Here is a 14,768-nt window from a genome sequence, read left to right as displayed (position 1 = left end):
TTTGGATTTTAGTTTTAGTGCTCTGAAACTTCATCTCTTTTGCCACTTACATTTGGTTCTCAAGGTCTTATTCACTAGGTCTGATTGGCGTTGGCTGTGTTCATTGGCCATTCCTTTAAATTTCTCTGCCATTTTGAATTGTTAATGTGTCAAAGTACTTTGTAACAATTCTATTTAAAGGTAATAAACAAACCTTTGACTTATTTCAGCCGTTTTAGATGCACTAAAGACGTCAGTCTTTTGTTTATATTGTTAAGAGTGTAGTTTAACAGCACAAGGTTTTCTTAATGCATTTAGCTTTTTCCTCAAAATTTTCCAGGACTTGACAATTGGGCGACTATCTTTGAAGACAAGTGGAAACCTTTCATAAGCATGATAATGTATCTTTATTTGGTTAGGTGAAGGTTCAAGACAAAAGTCAAGTAGTAAACTTGAATATGCACAGAAGTAAATTCTTCACACGTCAAGTATTAACACATCTGACAGCATCAAAGTGAACACCCCACAAGAAGTCAGCAAGGACCAGTTATGTTTTTATTTTATTGTTTACAATTTTTGTGGTCGTTTATGAATTGTCGATCCTTTTGGCAAACTTTAGTGCTCACGGTATACTGTACAGTCCAGTCCCACAATATAGACTCAAATTTCAAGAGGAATCAGGCAGGAGCCAAGTGGGTCCAGGCGTTTACAATTTGTCCAGGTAGTTGTCCAGAGCTGGGACACCTTCCTTCAGACCCTTGCGTTTACGTGCATCTGTGACAACTATGCCAGGTTTGGATGCAGGGTCCATGGGGTCTCCCTGGAGGATCTGCCAATGGTCAAACACACACTGTGGGAAGGCCTGGCCACCAGTGTTTGAACGAAGGTCAGCTGTGAAACCTGAAAGGTTTTTGGATAGAAATGGGTTAAGATAACTTAAAAATGAATAAACAGGTACAAGAAAAGACATTTTGGCTGCTCAGACATCTTTTATCATAAGTGGACTTACCGAATGACTCCATGACAGGCAGGTAGGCCTTGGTTACATACATGGGTGTTCCCACAACTTGGCACTCCTCAAACACGTGACCACGTCTCCTATTCAACACACCGTAGATTCCACCGATGGCGCCTTCGGGACACTGTAAAGTGGTAAGTGTGTTAAAGACAACGCTCAAATTTATGAACTGAATTGTCCGGTATAAAAACAAACGTACAGAAACTTAAAACATTTCATGTGATGAAGAATGAAAACATCTCATCGGCACTGACCTGGATCTCCACCAAATAGACTGGCTCCATCATTCTGGGCTCTGCTGTGAGCTCACAAGCGTACAGAACTCTGCGAGCTGTTGGAATAATCTGACCGCCACCACGGTGAATAGCATCCGTGTGCAGGGTAACATCATGGATGTCAAAGCGAATGGCACGCATGTTTTCTTCACAGAGGACACCCTTAAAGAAGAAAGCGAGACAGCGATTTTAGATGTGTACATCAACCAACACTAAGGAGTATTCAAACAAATTACCTGAAGAAGAAAAAAGGCTCAAACCTGTGAAATTGCTATCAGGACATATGGAGCCATTTCAAAAGTATTGACATTTTTGATATAAAACTGCTGTGAATTGGTAACCTTTGAATTACTCAAGCTAATGCATGTAAAAAAAGTGCAATCAAAAAGTGTACCGTCGTTCACGGCTTCAGTTACAAAATATGAAACGAAGCTACAGCTCAGGGCTTAAAATCCGCTGAACCCCTTTTACACTATGTTAGATTAAATGTTAAAATTAGTCTCTTTACCTCCTTGACAGCCCACTGGAATCCAGCCACCACACTGTCCTTGATCTCATTCAGGTACTGCACTCCCTTGGTTACATCCACCAGCAGGTTGGGGCCGGTTCCGTCAGGTCCGAAACACCAGATCTTTCTGGCCTCACCAACATCCCACTCAAACTTGTCAGCAAGGTAGCGGGCACGAGTCTTCAACTCCTGTCGGGCACTAACCTCACCCTTCTCAATGTCTTCTGCCAGACCGTCTTCGCAGGGACGGGCCTTCATGAACAGACGGTTGTGCTTGTTCGGTGACTTGGACAGACACATGACACTTGATTCTGCGGAGACGGTCTCTCTGTAGGAAACCACTGGATCAGATTTCTAAAAAATGAAAGACATTTTTAGAGGTGAAATTGTCATCTTTGGCAATTTCAACATCTTTTTCCAGCCACAAGTTGAGCTTGACAGTAAATTTTACAGAGATCAATTTTGTTTATAATAACCTTAAGTGGAATACAAGCATGATCCTCCTCCAGATCTTTCAAACAGATCTCCAGATGCAGCTCTCCAGCACCAGCGACGATGTGTTCTCCAGACTCCTCAATGATACACTGCACCATAGGATCAGACTTGGACAGACGCTTCAGACCCTCCACCAGCTTGGGCAGGTCGGCAGGGTTTTTGGCCTCCACAGCAACTCTCACCACAGGGCTGACACTGAACTTCATCACTCTCATGTTGTGTGCCTGCTCGAAGGTTGTGATTGTTCCAGTCTTCACAAGGTACTGGTCCACTCCAACAAGGCCGACGATGTTACCGCAAGGCACATCTTCAATGGGCTCGACGTAACGACCCATCATCAAAATGGTCCTGGTAAAGAGCAACGCATGCATTTAGAACAATTAAAACCTCTGAATGAGAAACTGTACATTGGCATGTGGCTATTTTTTTAGCTGTATTTTTCATCACGGCACACAGCTCTCTGAAACAAAACTTGATTGTGTTTTGTAACAAATCAACTGCGGGTTGTCTTCGTCTTTTAGTCGCTGTTGTACAGGGCCAATCAACAGACTACAGTGTTTAGCTCCACCTTTTAAGGTTGGATCGATATACTTTGCCCGCCAACAGAAGGGTACCAAACAGTAGGACAGTACGGGTCGGTAATTTAAGAATCTTTCCCGGCTTTAAGTCCGTAGAAACACCACAAGTGTGTGCCAAAGAGACGAACCGAACGGTGAAGACGGGGCTTTATGCGTGTCCAATACCTGATTTTAATTGGCTCTCAAAACCAATTGCACCAGTATCGCAAGTGCCAATGTTATTACCAACAAAGACTTAAACCTCACCTCTGAATTGGTTTGACGTAGAGGTCTTCTTTCTTTCCAGGAGTGAAGTTTGGTCCCATAATGCGCACCTTCAGGCCAGTGGAGACGCAGCCAGAGAACACACGACCAAATGCATAGAAGCGACCCTTGTCAGTGGTGGGAACCATTTTTGAGATGTACATCATCAGGGGGCCCTTGGGGTCACAGTTCTTGATAGCTGTAAAAAAACAAACATTAGTTTCCATTTATAAACAAGTCAAGCCACATAGGCTGGACAAAAAAAAAAATAGTCTGTGCAAAAACAATGATAGATCTTTATACCCATGGCAGCTTCGTCATCTCCAGGTCCTTCATAGAGCAGCTCACAACGGTACTTCTGGGCAGTCACAGGGGAGGGCAGATGGATAGTGATCATCTGAAGGAGGGCTTCACCAGCAGGGAGCCAGCGACGCATGACAGCCTTCAGGAGCGGCTTACCCTCCTTGTCCTTGTCGTCAGTGTCCAACTTGATCTCCAATTTCTGGATCAACTTGGCAGTCTCTTCTTTCTTAAAGTTCATGATTGCATCAAAAACCTTCAAGGGGAAAAAAAAAAAAGTCATGAATTAGTAAAAATGGCCAAGTCAGGGATGTAAGAGTGAACCACTGTTTGTGTCCTGCTCAGGTTGAAGTTTATCATCACTGGTTATTCAGGTCAAAGTGAAGAATGCTTAACTCATCACTTGCAGGCAGAAAAAAAAAAAAAAGTGTTCATTTTGCTTTCAATTTTAACACCAAAGACCTTATGAAAGGTACTTTAAATAAAGTTTTTATCTTTTCACCTTGAAGATGGGGTCCAGGATAAGAGCCACAAAGGTGCGAGGGAATTTGGTGCCATCAGCTCCATTAGGATTCTTAAGGAACTTTCCATTGCTGGCATCAAAGTATCTGAAGTAAAAGATATGAATTCAATTATCCAAAGCATAAAAGCAAGGGGGCAAGAAAATACCAATTAAAGAGAAAAGCTGCTAAACTGAAATAGTTTCTTTTAAGGATCTACCCTTTGTGTTTCTGAGTCTCTCGCTATCAGAGGGGTGAATCACAATCCCCCCCCTCCCCCGAGTTACATTTCTGCAGAAGTCAACCACATGTGAATATAGTTTTGTTTGAGACTCACCTGTCACCCCACAATTTCTTCATCATGTCTTCCACCTTCTTGCAGTGCTCTTCAGGTGTTAACTGGGCATTGCCCTTGGCAGCAAACTTGGCTGCGTACATCTCAGCAAACTGCTTGAGGGTGAAAGCCCATCCGTGGAGTCCAGAGCCGAAGCCAATGGTACCAATGACTGGATCAACCTAAGAAAAGGTAACAACTAGTGAGGAACATGAACGCATTTAAATAGTGTAAAGTATTTTCTTTTATAAGGCGTTCATATTTAACAAATGAATAATGGTAGGAACTTGACTGTAGAACAGATCCTACAGGCTGTAGCCTATTGAAAGGCCTATTATTGATCATCACATGTATATGAAAAGTTGTAGATGTAAGAGACAGCTGGTTGTTGACAGAAGGGCACATGGGGAAGGTGGTGAGCTTTAGTCAGGAAGGGTGCCGACAGTGGTGTGGGGACATAAGTTTTAGGGACGTTTAGGACGTGAAAAAACATTGTCACGGTACTTACACCCAAGCTGCTAGGATGCATATCATCTTTCCCATAAAAGGAGAGGCGCTTTCAAAGAAGCTAAAATCAATGACAGTATTATGGACTGCGCAGGTAGACTGCAGCCATGTGTGGAGGCAGCAAGAAGGACTGACAACTCGGCCTGCCACATGAATTCAGCGAGAGAAGGAGCCTGTTCACATCATTTTTTGTATTTCTGAAGGTCACATTGAAACATCATTGCAGCCGATCTGCAAGACGCTGTATGTGATGCGTGGAGTGTTTTGGCAAGAGACTGGGTGTGGCATATAATGTAAAAAGTTTTTTCCCCTAAAAATCTACCATTACCAAAATCAGATGTGATATCCTACTACACAGGTTGAGGCGTCGTTTCCCCCCCACTAATTAGGCTGCCACGGTACATTTATTGGAGCCCAAGTATATTTCTGCCCCATTTTTTATGTTCATTCATAAAATGGCAACGTGCACAAGAACGAGGACTACACTCGGACCTCATTGAGCACACACGCTTGATGTCAGATTATCAATACGCGTACATCATTTTGAGATGTTTGTTATGCAAAGCAGAAAGAGGAAACGTCAGTTTCAGAGGTTTGCCACCTGCACTCCCGTCTCATTACAGCCTGAGGGGAAAACACTTGTTTCAGAATTTTTCTGCAGCTGCCAATGTTTCAAGTATGCAGTTACAATACAAGTCATTAATAACCCTTCTAGCAATGTCCTACAAGTAGGTAGGCGTATGCATGTTGGGACATGAGTACAGAGGGCAGGGACATAATGAGCAGATTAAAGTAGCTTGTTACAAATATATACAACAAAACTTAAAATTAATATTTAAGGCTAGAAAAAAAGGTTTCCACCAGTAAAAAGCAGTTTCTCCTTTCAACTTTGATTGGCATTGTGATCATTGAGGATTAATGTTGGTCTTTGAAAAGACGCACTCTTGTTAAGTGTGTTGGGATAACATTTGTTATGAATTGGCAATAAACAAATTATAAGGGAAGCAATATGATCATCATTTGAAAATGCACATCTGAGCAACACAAGCGGTTTGTGTACGACGAGTCCAGGCATTATGTAGCTACAGTGTTGCACGGTTCAGACACACGTACCATAATGTGACCCATGGGTCCATTTTCGTCCTCTCCGTAAGTAGAGATGATGACATTGATTGACTCAACAATACGCTGAAAGGTCTGGTAAAGATCTTCAGGTTGCAGCTGCAACTCAAGCAGGGCACGGTCCATTTTGTTCATCATCAGGACTGGCTTGATACGCTCACCAATGGCCTGGCGAAGCACTGTCTCAGTTTGCACGCAAACACCTGGCAAGGTTACAAATTCATGCGAAAATGTCAACTAAAAAGAAACAGTACAGTAGTTAAAAAAGTATTAAGGCTTTAAGATTTAATTTCAAATCAACACTTAAGTTTCTTGCTGAACATTTTTTACATTGACGATGTAATCTCAACTCTGCATTCTAAAAACAAGCATGTTTAAGTCTTAGTGTCTGCCTTTCATCATAAATCATGTACCGGAAAGTTTAGAATTGTCCTTACCAGATACACAGTCCACAACAACCAGGGCTCCATCAGTGACACGAAGGGCAGCAGTCACTTCAGAGGAGAAGTCAACGTGTCCCGGTGAGTCAATCAGGTTGATCAAAAAGCCAGAACCATCCTTTGACTGCTTAATGAATGACATGTCATTTTCACTTAGCTCGTAGAAAAGGGAAATGGCACTGTAAGAAAAGAGAAAATAGAAAGACAAGGTAAGGAGACGTGAACATTTAAGTGCCAACTGACGGTTTCTCTTGTAACAAAAACACACCCAGGGAACTTGCACTGTAACAGTAAAATGATCTGAATCAATATATTTTCAGTGACGAGAAACAAGCTGGCAAACTAGAAGAAAATATACCCACAACTCCTTAAATAGTCAGAAGTCTGCTGCCTAACATCTGGATTACATACATTCTTTTTGAATTAACAGTCGAGTTAAAGTACTTACGTAGACTTGATGGTGATGCAACGTTCCTGTTCGTCTTTACGTGTATCCGTGAAGCGGGTCTCTCCAGCACGGGCACCGGCAATGATGCCAGCCTTTGACACAAGCGAGTCCGTCAACGTGGACTTACCATGGTCAACGTGCGCAATCACAGACATGTTACGGATGTTGGACTTCTTGTCCATGATGGTACGAATTTGGTCTATGGTGAAGTTCACCTACAGGATGAAAATCAGAACATCAGTAAACACTATCTCATGTCATATACAAAAAACCCAATACAAAATGATTAATGTACAAGCTCGTAATGACATCCTCGTCTTGTTGTACATTTTCAAAATCTTTGTTATTAAATGCGTCTCGTGTAATTTGTGAACATTACACAAAGTCATGTAACAATTTGTACAGTAAACAGAAATTTACTGCTGACACAACATTCACTAGTGTGTTAGACCCACACCATGGGCCTTGGGAATCCGCCATCACCACAGCTGTGATGATAACCTCTTTTAACACTGAACGCAGCCTTTTTCTTTCACAGTTACTTAGTGAGATAACACATCAAGTAAATAACTACCCTGCCTTATATAAATTGAAATCTTTTAACAGACATTTCAGTCAAATGGGCTTCTACCGCTCACAACCGGCATAACATGTCGGCCCTAACAGGCCACGTGTACGGACTTTGACACAATGCTAAAATGCTAACGAGTTAGCTTGATAGCCGATTACCCGGTTGAGCCGGTATCTCTGAATAACTGCGCATTATTTCTCTGAACAGTGCCAACCTCAGAGTCTCTGGGCGTGGATCTATCCATTGATTGCAGATCACTAAAACAGGTCGACTATTCAGCAAACTGTACACCTTTACCGGTTGAAAGTGTGATTTGACCAGAGCTAATGATGCGAGTGAAAAGCCGCCATTGACAAGTTAGTTTGTCGTCAGCGCCACAGCCCCATCTGTTTAAGCACGTCAGGCCTTTACAGAAAAAAAACACCCGGCCGACATATTGTTCCTACAGACACGAGATGTTAGACTGGGATAAGGAAACCACATTTTTGGTAAAAGCCTTTATTTAATGGCTTCGTCAACGAAACCGCTAAAGATGACATAACGGCTGCCATTTTGATCAAAGCGCAGCTCGTAAGGCTAATATGAGCACATCTTTAAAACGCCCAAACGAAACACACTAAAACTAACGCTGAGGATAGTTTAGGACTCAGACTTTATATTGGCAGGATAAAAAAACAAAACAAACTCACCATTTTGACGGATGGTTTTGGATTCGCTCAGTGGAGAAAAGAGAGACTTTACACTGCCCACCTCACGATGGCAGGGAATAGGCAGGGAAGAGACCGCTGACGTCAGAAAACACGGTTTTATAGCACATGCGTCAGACGCACATACGTCTTCACGTATTTATGTCACGTTTAAATCGCTCCCCTCACGGCCTCCACTTCTGAACTCACTCATTGATTTGCTTCTAACAAAGTAAAAAGGACAATTGATATCATCACTATGGCTAAAAATACTCTTATTATAACATAGCAGTAAGGATATAACAATGGCACATTGTATTCGCATCTCCTCTTAAAGTAGCCTAACTTTTTTTGTGATGAGGCAATTTCTGTTGATAAGTTGTAGTCATTGCAGGTGTTGTTTTCTAATTAACATCAATAAGTATAATTTAAATAAAATGTACTAATTCTCAGTGTATTTTCAATTGGTCAATTAATAAAGTCTCATATAGCCGGTAACATAACTTTGTGTTTAAAACCTTAGGCCTACATAAGAAATGTAAAGGAAATGTGTCTAAAGAGAAAGCTTTAGACACAGAAAGTAAACCCAAAGAAAACAACTGTTGTAAAAGACAGGTTAAATGTAGGAAACAGTCCCAAACCTATGCTCTGGTGATAACAAATGCTGAAAAACAAAACAAAAAACAAGTTATTTACAGACATATTGAAATTACTAGATTGTTAGTGCCATGCTACTCAATTGTCCAGCAGATGGTGCTCTCGCTTCACTTCCAGAAACAATAACTTCCATCACATCAGTTCTTTAAACACATATAGGCTATAGCCCATTTATCCAAATAGAAATTATAAAAGAATTATGATACCGTTCTTACAGGAAAGTATATGTTGGAATGAATGCACAATTTCTCCAAACCTAACTATAAAAACTTTCATCGTTTCATCTATGCTATCTTCTACATTAAATTGTGTGCATTCTTTTTTAAGGCTTCCAACTGCATGTGTCTCAAGTACAAAGAGACACAAAAAATGCTTTGGAGAAAAACAAACAAACAGAGAAGCTCTTTGAGAGCAAATGTTTAGTTAAATGATTGTTTTAACTTAAAATTCTTTTCATTTAATCTCAACCAAGGGTCTCCAACAAGGGGTTTACAAGCTACCAGTAGCTTGCAGGCGCTCAATAAGTAGCTCACCAAACAAATCCAAAATATCAAAAAACAAAAGGAAAAAAATCTACTCGATGCATTAATGAAACTCACTCATAGCCAACTGTATCTACAACTCTAGATCTGTCTACAAGATAGATTACATATTACAATGCCAGGTCGACATCTTGCAGTGTCAGAAATTTCATTACAGGTAAGCATAATAATATTAATATACACTGCAAAAACAAAACAAAAATAAGTGGAGTAGAAGTAGCTTGTTGCTCGTTTTATTTTTTGAAAGTATCTCGTATCCTAAAAAAGGTTGGAGACCCTTGATCTATACAGTCTACATTAGGCTACAGCGCTTCATTTCATGTTATGATAAAATCCTATTAGATATTTGATAGGATGTCTAAATTCTCCTTAACTCCAAACTATTTGCAGGAAGTTACTGTATATCTTACTTTCTATGTGATTATGGGTTCACATATCTATTTATGTCCATTTTGAGAATAAGAGTTATTGACTGACTGTTGGCTGCAAAATACAATGCGTCTACTATCCGTTATTGTTACTTTAGACAGGCTTACAGTATATTCAGTGGAAGTCTCCAATACCAATAACACCATATACCTTGATAATACCCACGGACACATGATGAAGGTCCGATTAAAGTGGGGCCTGTATGTAATATTGTTATTACATTTGATTGATTCTCAGCTCCTTCTGACCTCTAATAAACCATATTTTTCCATTCTTAATTCTTGGTTGAATCCCTGCTTTGAGATCTGCTTCCCTAACCCTAACAAAACCTCCATGGTGTTTCACCATTTACTTACAGCTTTAGATGAGTCAAATAAGGCCTTAATTAACTACACTTCATTATTGATTAAGGCTCATTTCAATAGAGGAAATCAGGCACATTGTGTTTATAAATAAATATCCTGCATTCATCCCTACTCCCCTTTCACTAGATGCATGATTATGTGATGAATTCTATGGACATGCGAGTGTCACAAAAGCTCTCTGTGAAAAGCATAACATTCTTCCTTTGGGTTAGTTGGACTGGTGGTGTGCAACACTGAAAAAATTGACACAGACATGCATACCCATAACAACATACCAAGTCAATTTGACAGTGTTAATTAGAAGTAAAGAAAATAATTAAACTGTGTAAAATGTTCTCATTTAATGCCATTGCACCTGATCTGCTCATGTAGTTCTATGTTGCAGCTCCATGTGCGCTTTCATTTCTGACACCACTCACATAGAATGATTGACGGGGGGAACTGGCAGGTTACTCAGTCTGATTAATTGACTATGGATTGAAATGACACCAAACTTTTAGAGGAATATGACTTCTTCCACAGTATATTTATCTATGTTCAGTAGTCCTTAAGATTGAAAAAAGTTATATGCATGCTCACAAGAAAGTCAAGCATCCTTGATACTATGTGTGACAGAAAAATGAAAACTAACATTCTTTGCTGAATTCAATTTGACCCAATAAAAAAAGACCTCAAAGTGTTCAACATTTGTGATTCATGCAGACTGTCTTCTTCTTGCTCTCTTCTGGCCGTATTTACTTATCAAGCTGCATTGTCATTAGAGGTCTTATTTTTTTTTCTACAACAAATATATTTTCTGTGTTTACTATTACACATCTTGTTCTCAGTGATGTTACAGTATATCTGAGCTAATATCGGATGACTTACAATAGAAATGAAAAAAAAACCTTTGACACATTTCTGTTTCAATTTAAACATAGTATTCAAATGCTTCATCTTTATTTTATCTCTATCTTTGTTTTTATAGTGGCAATATATAACAAGACCATTTTACAAAAAGAACAGGTCTAGACTATACACTTTGTTTGATAATTTATAAAGACACAAGACATTAATCTTCCATTAGCAAAGCACTAAGGAACATTTAGTAAAGATAGAGTGGCAAGGAAAAAGGCCTTTTAACAGGCAGAAACCTCGAGCAGAACCAGACTCCTATTGAATAGATAGATAGATAGATGGATGGATGGATGGATGGATGGATGGATGGATGGATGGATGGATGGATGGATGGATGGATGGATGGATGGATGGATGGATGGATGGATGGATGGATGGATGGATAGATAGATAGATAGATAGATAGATAGATAGATAGATAGATAGATAGATAGATAGATAGATAGATAGATAGATAGAGATAGCTCTTCTCCCTGTACACAAACAGCTGCACGTCCACTCACCAATCTGTCAAGCTACTCAAGTTCACAGACGACACCGTCCTCATTGGACTCATCTCTGGTGGTGATGAGTCTGCCTACATGCTGGGGGATGCTTAATGCTCTGAGGACAGTGGACATGGTTGTGGACTTCAGGAAAAATGCCCCTTAACCAACGATGACTTAACAGTGTCTATTGTAGAGTCTTTCCACATCCTGGGGACCACCATCGCCCAGGACCTCAAGTGGGAGCTGAAAATCACCTCTCTAATCAAGAAAGGACAACAGAGAATGTAATTCCTGCGGCAGCTGAAGAAGTTCAACCTGCCAAAGACCATGATTGTGCACGTCTACAATGCCATCATCGAGTCCACCCTCTCCTCCTCCATCACAGTCTTGTATGCTCCAGCCACAGCAAAGGACAAGTGCAGGCTGCAGCGTGTCATTCCAGAAGCAGAGAAGGTGATCAGCTGTAATCTACCATCTCTCCACAACCTGTACACCTCCAGAACCCTGAGTTCTGCAGGTAAGCTCGTGGCCAACCCCTCTCACCCTGCACATGGACTGTTTGAGACACTCTCCTCTGGTAAGACGCTGCGGTCCACCCGGACTAAAACCTCTCGCTACATGAACAGTTTCTTCCCCTCAGCTGTCAACAATATCTCTGCCCTCCCCTCTCCCCCCACATAAAACCGACTCTCATCAGCACCGCATTCAGAAAACATCACAATAATGTGAAGGCGGAAACTGTTTCTTTATGTGTTACATTAACGCTTGCTGGGCTTTAAATTTATTTTCTCTCATGCACCCTTTGTACATTTTGTGTTTTTTATTGCTTCTAGTTTATAGAACTGATTGGTGTAATCAGGCTTCATTGATGAGGGTAGCGCCAGAACAATGAAAGTTTATAGAGTGTCTTTCACAATATTACCTCGAGGAAGCATGTATTAGGAGGTAAGAATTGGTCCAAGCACAGAACCTTGTACTTGTCCATGGCTAATCTTGGTGTTCATAGAGGTCTTATCATTAACATGTACAAACTGAGATCAAGCTGATAAACATGATTTAAGCCAACTTTAAAGTAGTTCCTGTAATGCCATGCAATTTTTGTAGTCTGTGTAATAGGATGTGATGGTCAATTGTGTCAAATGCAGCACTAAGATCTAGCAGGACAAGCCAAACTGTCCAAGGCTCAAAGTGAATAATTTGTAACTTTAAACAGTGCAGTCTCCAAATCCTGAAAAAAAACCCCTAAAAATAAACTGTTGTCATGGCATGTGATGTCACATAATGTACAAGCCTCTGCTGTCTCCAGCTGCTGTAGGTCTGAGCTAAGGTGCCTGAAGCTAAAATCATGTTTTTAAATGATACGGTTAAATGGCTAAAGTCTTTTAACTGGCTTAATTCTAACAGGGAATAACATTGTTTGTCTCACATTATGTAGTTGAAAAAGATTTCATGCAAACGTTTGTTTTTTTTAACCTTATTTTTAAAAACTAAATATAAACCACAAGTCATGGCTGACATATAATGAACATATAGAAAATAAAAGTTGTGGCGGACTTCATGAAAATAAATTTTGATGAATACAACAAATCACAAAACATTTCAAGGTGTTTCCCCTCAGTAATATTACAGCTTGAAAAGCCGTGACGGATTACTTTGTTTATAACAAAGTGTGATATGACTGCCACCTTTGTGATAGGGTGGCTTAAAACAATACATCAGTCCATTGTTGTTTTCTGTTTAGTGCATGCTTAATATTCCACCTTAAAAATATTACAGCTTTGAACTTATATTTGAATCGTAAATCCTCTTTAATCAGCCTTCAGTTGATCCAAAGTACTTTCCTTTATAATGGTGATGTTTCTGGATTGTTGCACTTGAATCAGAAATGTAGAGCAGCCAAGGATTATCACCATATTTCCCCCCTCTGTGTTACAGTCACTTTATAAAGCCAATCCTCTCTGTGGTGGATGACTAAATGTCCACCTGTCTTCTTTTTATGGAAGAGGTTGACATCCCATGCTACAATTTTTGACTCCATGGTCTTCTCACCCATTGAGATAGAACTCCTCATGGATTTGCTGCGTAGATGAGGTCATCGAGGGTCACCAAGACTGCATTTCTTTGCTAGAAGAAACCAAATAGAATTTTAAGACCTCAAAAAATCTGCAATTTCAGTTCTAGTGGGCTTGATATTTGAGCTTCAGTCATTTTAAATCACAATTAATAACTATATGACAACCTAAAGGTAAACATGTACCCTACTATACTAACCTGGGCTTGGTGATCATTAAAATGTATAAAAAAACAAAACAATGTTTAATTATATACTTGAATTCATGATGCAGTACCTAACAATTCTTATTAAATCTGGTTTAAGACGAGACCTAATTTGATCTGAACCATTAGCTTTACACAGTGAAGAAGGTTTCCGGAGGTTTTCCGGTCAGTACTAAAGTGACAGTTTCACTTTTTTGATATATTATATAATTTTGGGTCAATCTCTCTTTGCAGAAGTTTATTTTTATTCATAATGTACAGGAAACAAACAATGAGATGATTTCTGATGTTATAGGAAAATTCACCACATAATGGGAAAGTAACTTTATATACAAGGCACAGAGACACGAGGATCAGAGAGACAAGCTGAAAGAAAAGGAAGTGATAATAGAGACGATATAGATGGCAGGGGACTGATGTGTGATAATCTAACAAGATGAACTCAGTTCAAAGTTGTTGTGCCATGGAGGTGCTACTATTCCTGATAAGTGAGGGAAAGAAGATATAACAGGTGTCAGAGTGTTACTTTTTTTGTTCTAGGACATTTAGAGACTGAATAGTAACCAGCTTAAAGCTCCCGAAAAGAGTTATCTGGTTATCAAACAGACTGAAATTAAGGCTGATGCCCATTGATGCCCTACAAGAGCAAAGAAGACCATCAGACAAGACTAACCACTACATTTGCTGTGGAAACTGGAGCATTGACTAGAGTGGGAGCGAACTGCAGCTTGGTGAAAAGCCCTGACGGACTGCATGAGTGCACAGAGTATAGGAGGTAACTGTGAGTGTATGTTCATGATAAAGGACTGCTTTGTCTACAGGGGAGGCCTTACTCCACACATAGCACAAGTTCCTCATCAGAACTTTAAATTGGCAAAGAGATCATAGAGACAACACACATTTTAAAATGACTAAAAACAGCTCATTGAAGAACGTTGATTAAAAAAAAAAAGGTCAAATTGTATTACATTATTCTTTAGTTCTGCATCTTCACACATATTGTTGACTATAATATGCAGGTTTATGGGGCAGATAACTGATCAAATGTTAGAGCAGATTAGATAGAGAGGGTAGATAATTCATGTGCATTGATTTTTATTGTCATTTAA

General features: G+C 39.9%; 1 protein-coding gene across 1 annotated transcript; it reads right to left on the bottom strand.

The window, feature by feature from the left end:
- Nucleotides 1-362: 362 nt before the first annotated feature.
- LOC306827649 (elongation factor 2b-like) lies at nucleotides 363-8,132 on the bottom strand. Its single transcript, XM_079349597.1, has 13 exons — nucleotides 8,008-8,132; nucleotides 6,748-6,962; nucleotides 6,297-6,478; nucleotides 5,851-6,062; nucleotides 4,234-4,412; nucleotides 3,899-4,004; nucleotides 3,400-3,652; nucleotides 3,100-3,295; nucleotides 2,257-2,623; nucleotides 1,781-2,134; nucleotides 1,252-1,434; nucleotides 989-1,121; nucleotides 363-879 (listed from the first exon to the last, which is right to left on the bottom strand). Exons 1-13 carry the CDS (start codon nucleotides 8,008-8,010, stop codon nucleotides 686-688), a joined length of 2,577 nt encoding a protein of 858 aa, XP_079205723.1. The 5' UTR covers nucleotides 8,011-8,132; the 3' UTR covers nucleotides 363-685.
- Between the last annotated feature and the right edge of the window lie 6,636 nt (nucleotides 8,133-14,768).

The sequence above is a fragment of the Symphodus melops genome (assembly GCF_947650265.1).
Source record: "Symphodus melops genome assembly, chromosome: 8".
Lineage (NCBI taxonomy): Eukaryota > Metazoa > Chordata > Actinopteri > Labriformes > Labridae > Symphodus > Symphodus melops.
This window is presented reverse-complemented; position numbering and strand designations above follow the sequence as displayed.

Bases quoted from the DNA above. Each gene is read 5' to 3' on its own strand.
- LOC306827649 (XM_079349597.1), bottom strand. The intron at 3,296-3,399 runs GTATAAAGATCT...GTTTTTTTACAG, and splicing joins AGATGACGAAGCTGCCATGG to CTATCAAGAACTGTGACCCC. The intron at 2,135-2,256 runs GTTATTATAAAC...TTCATTTTTTAG, and splicing joins ATGCTTGTATTCCACTTAAG to AAATCTGATCCAGTGGTTTC.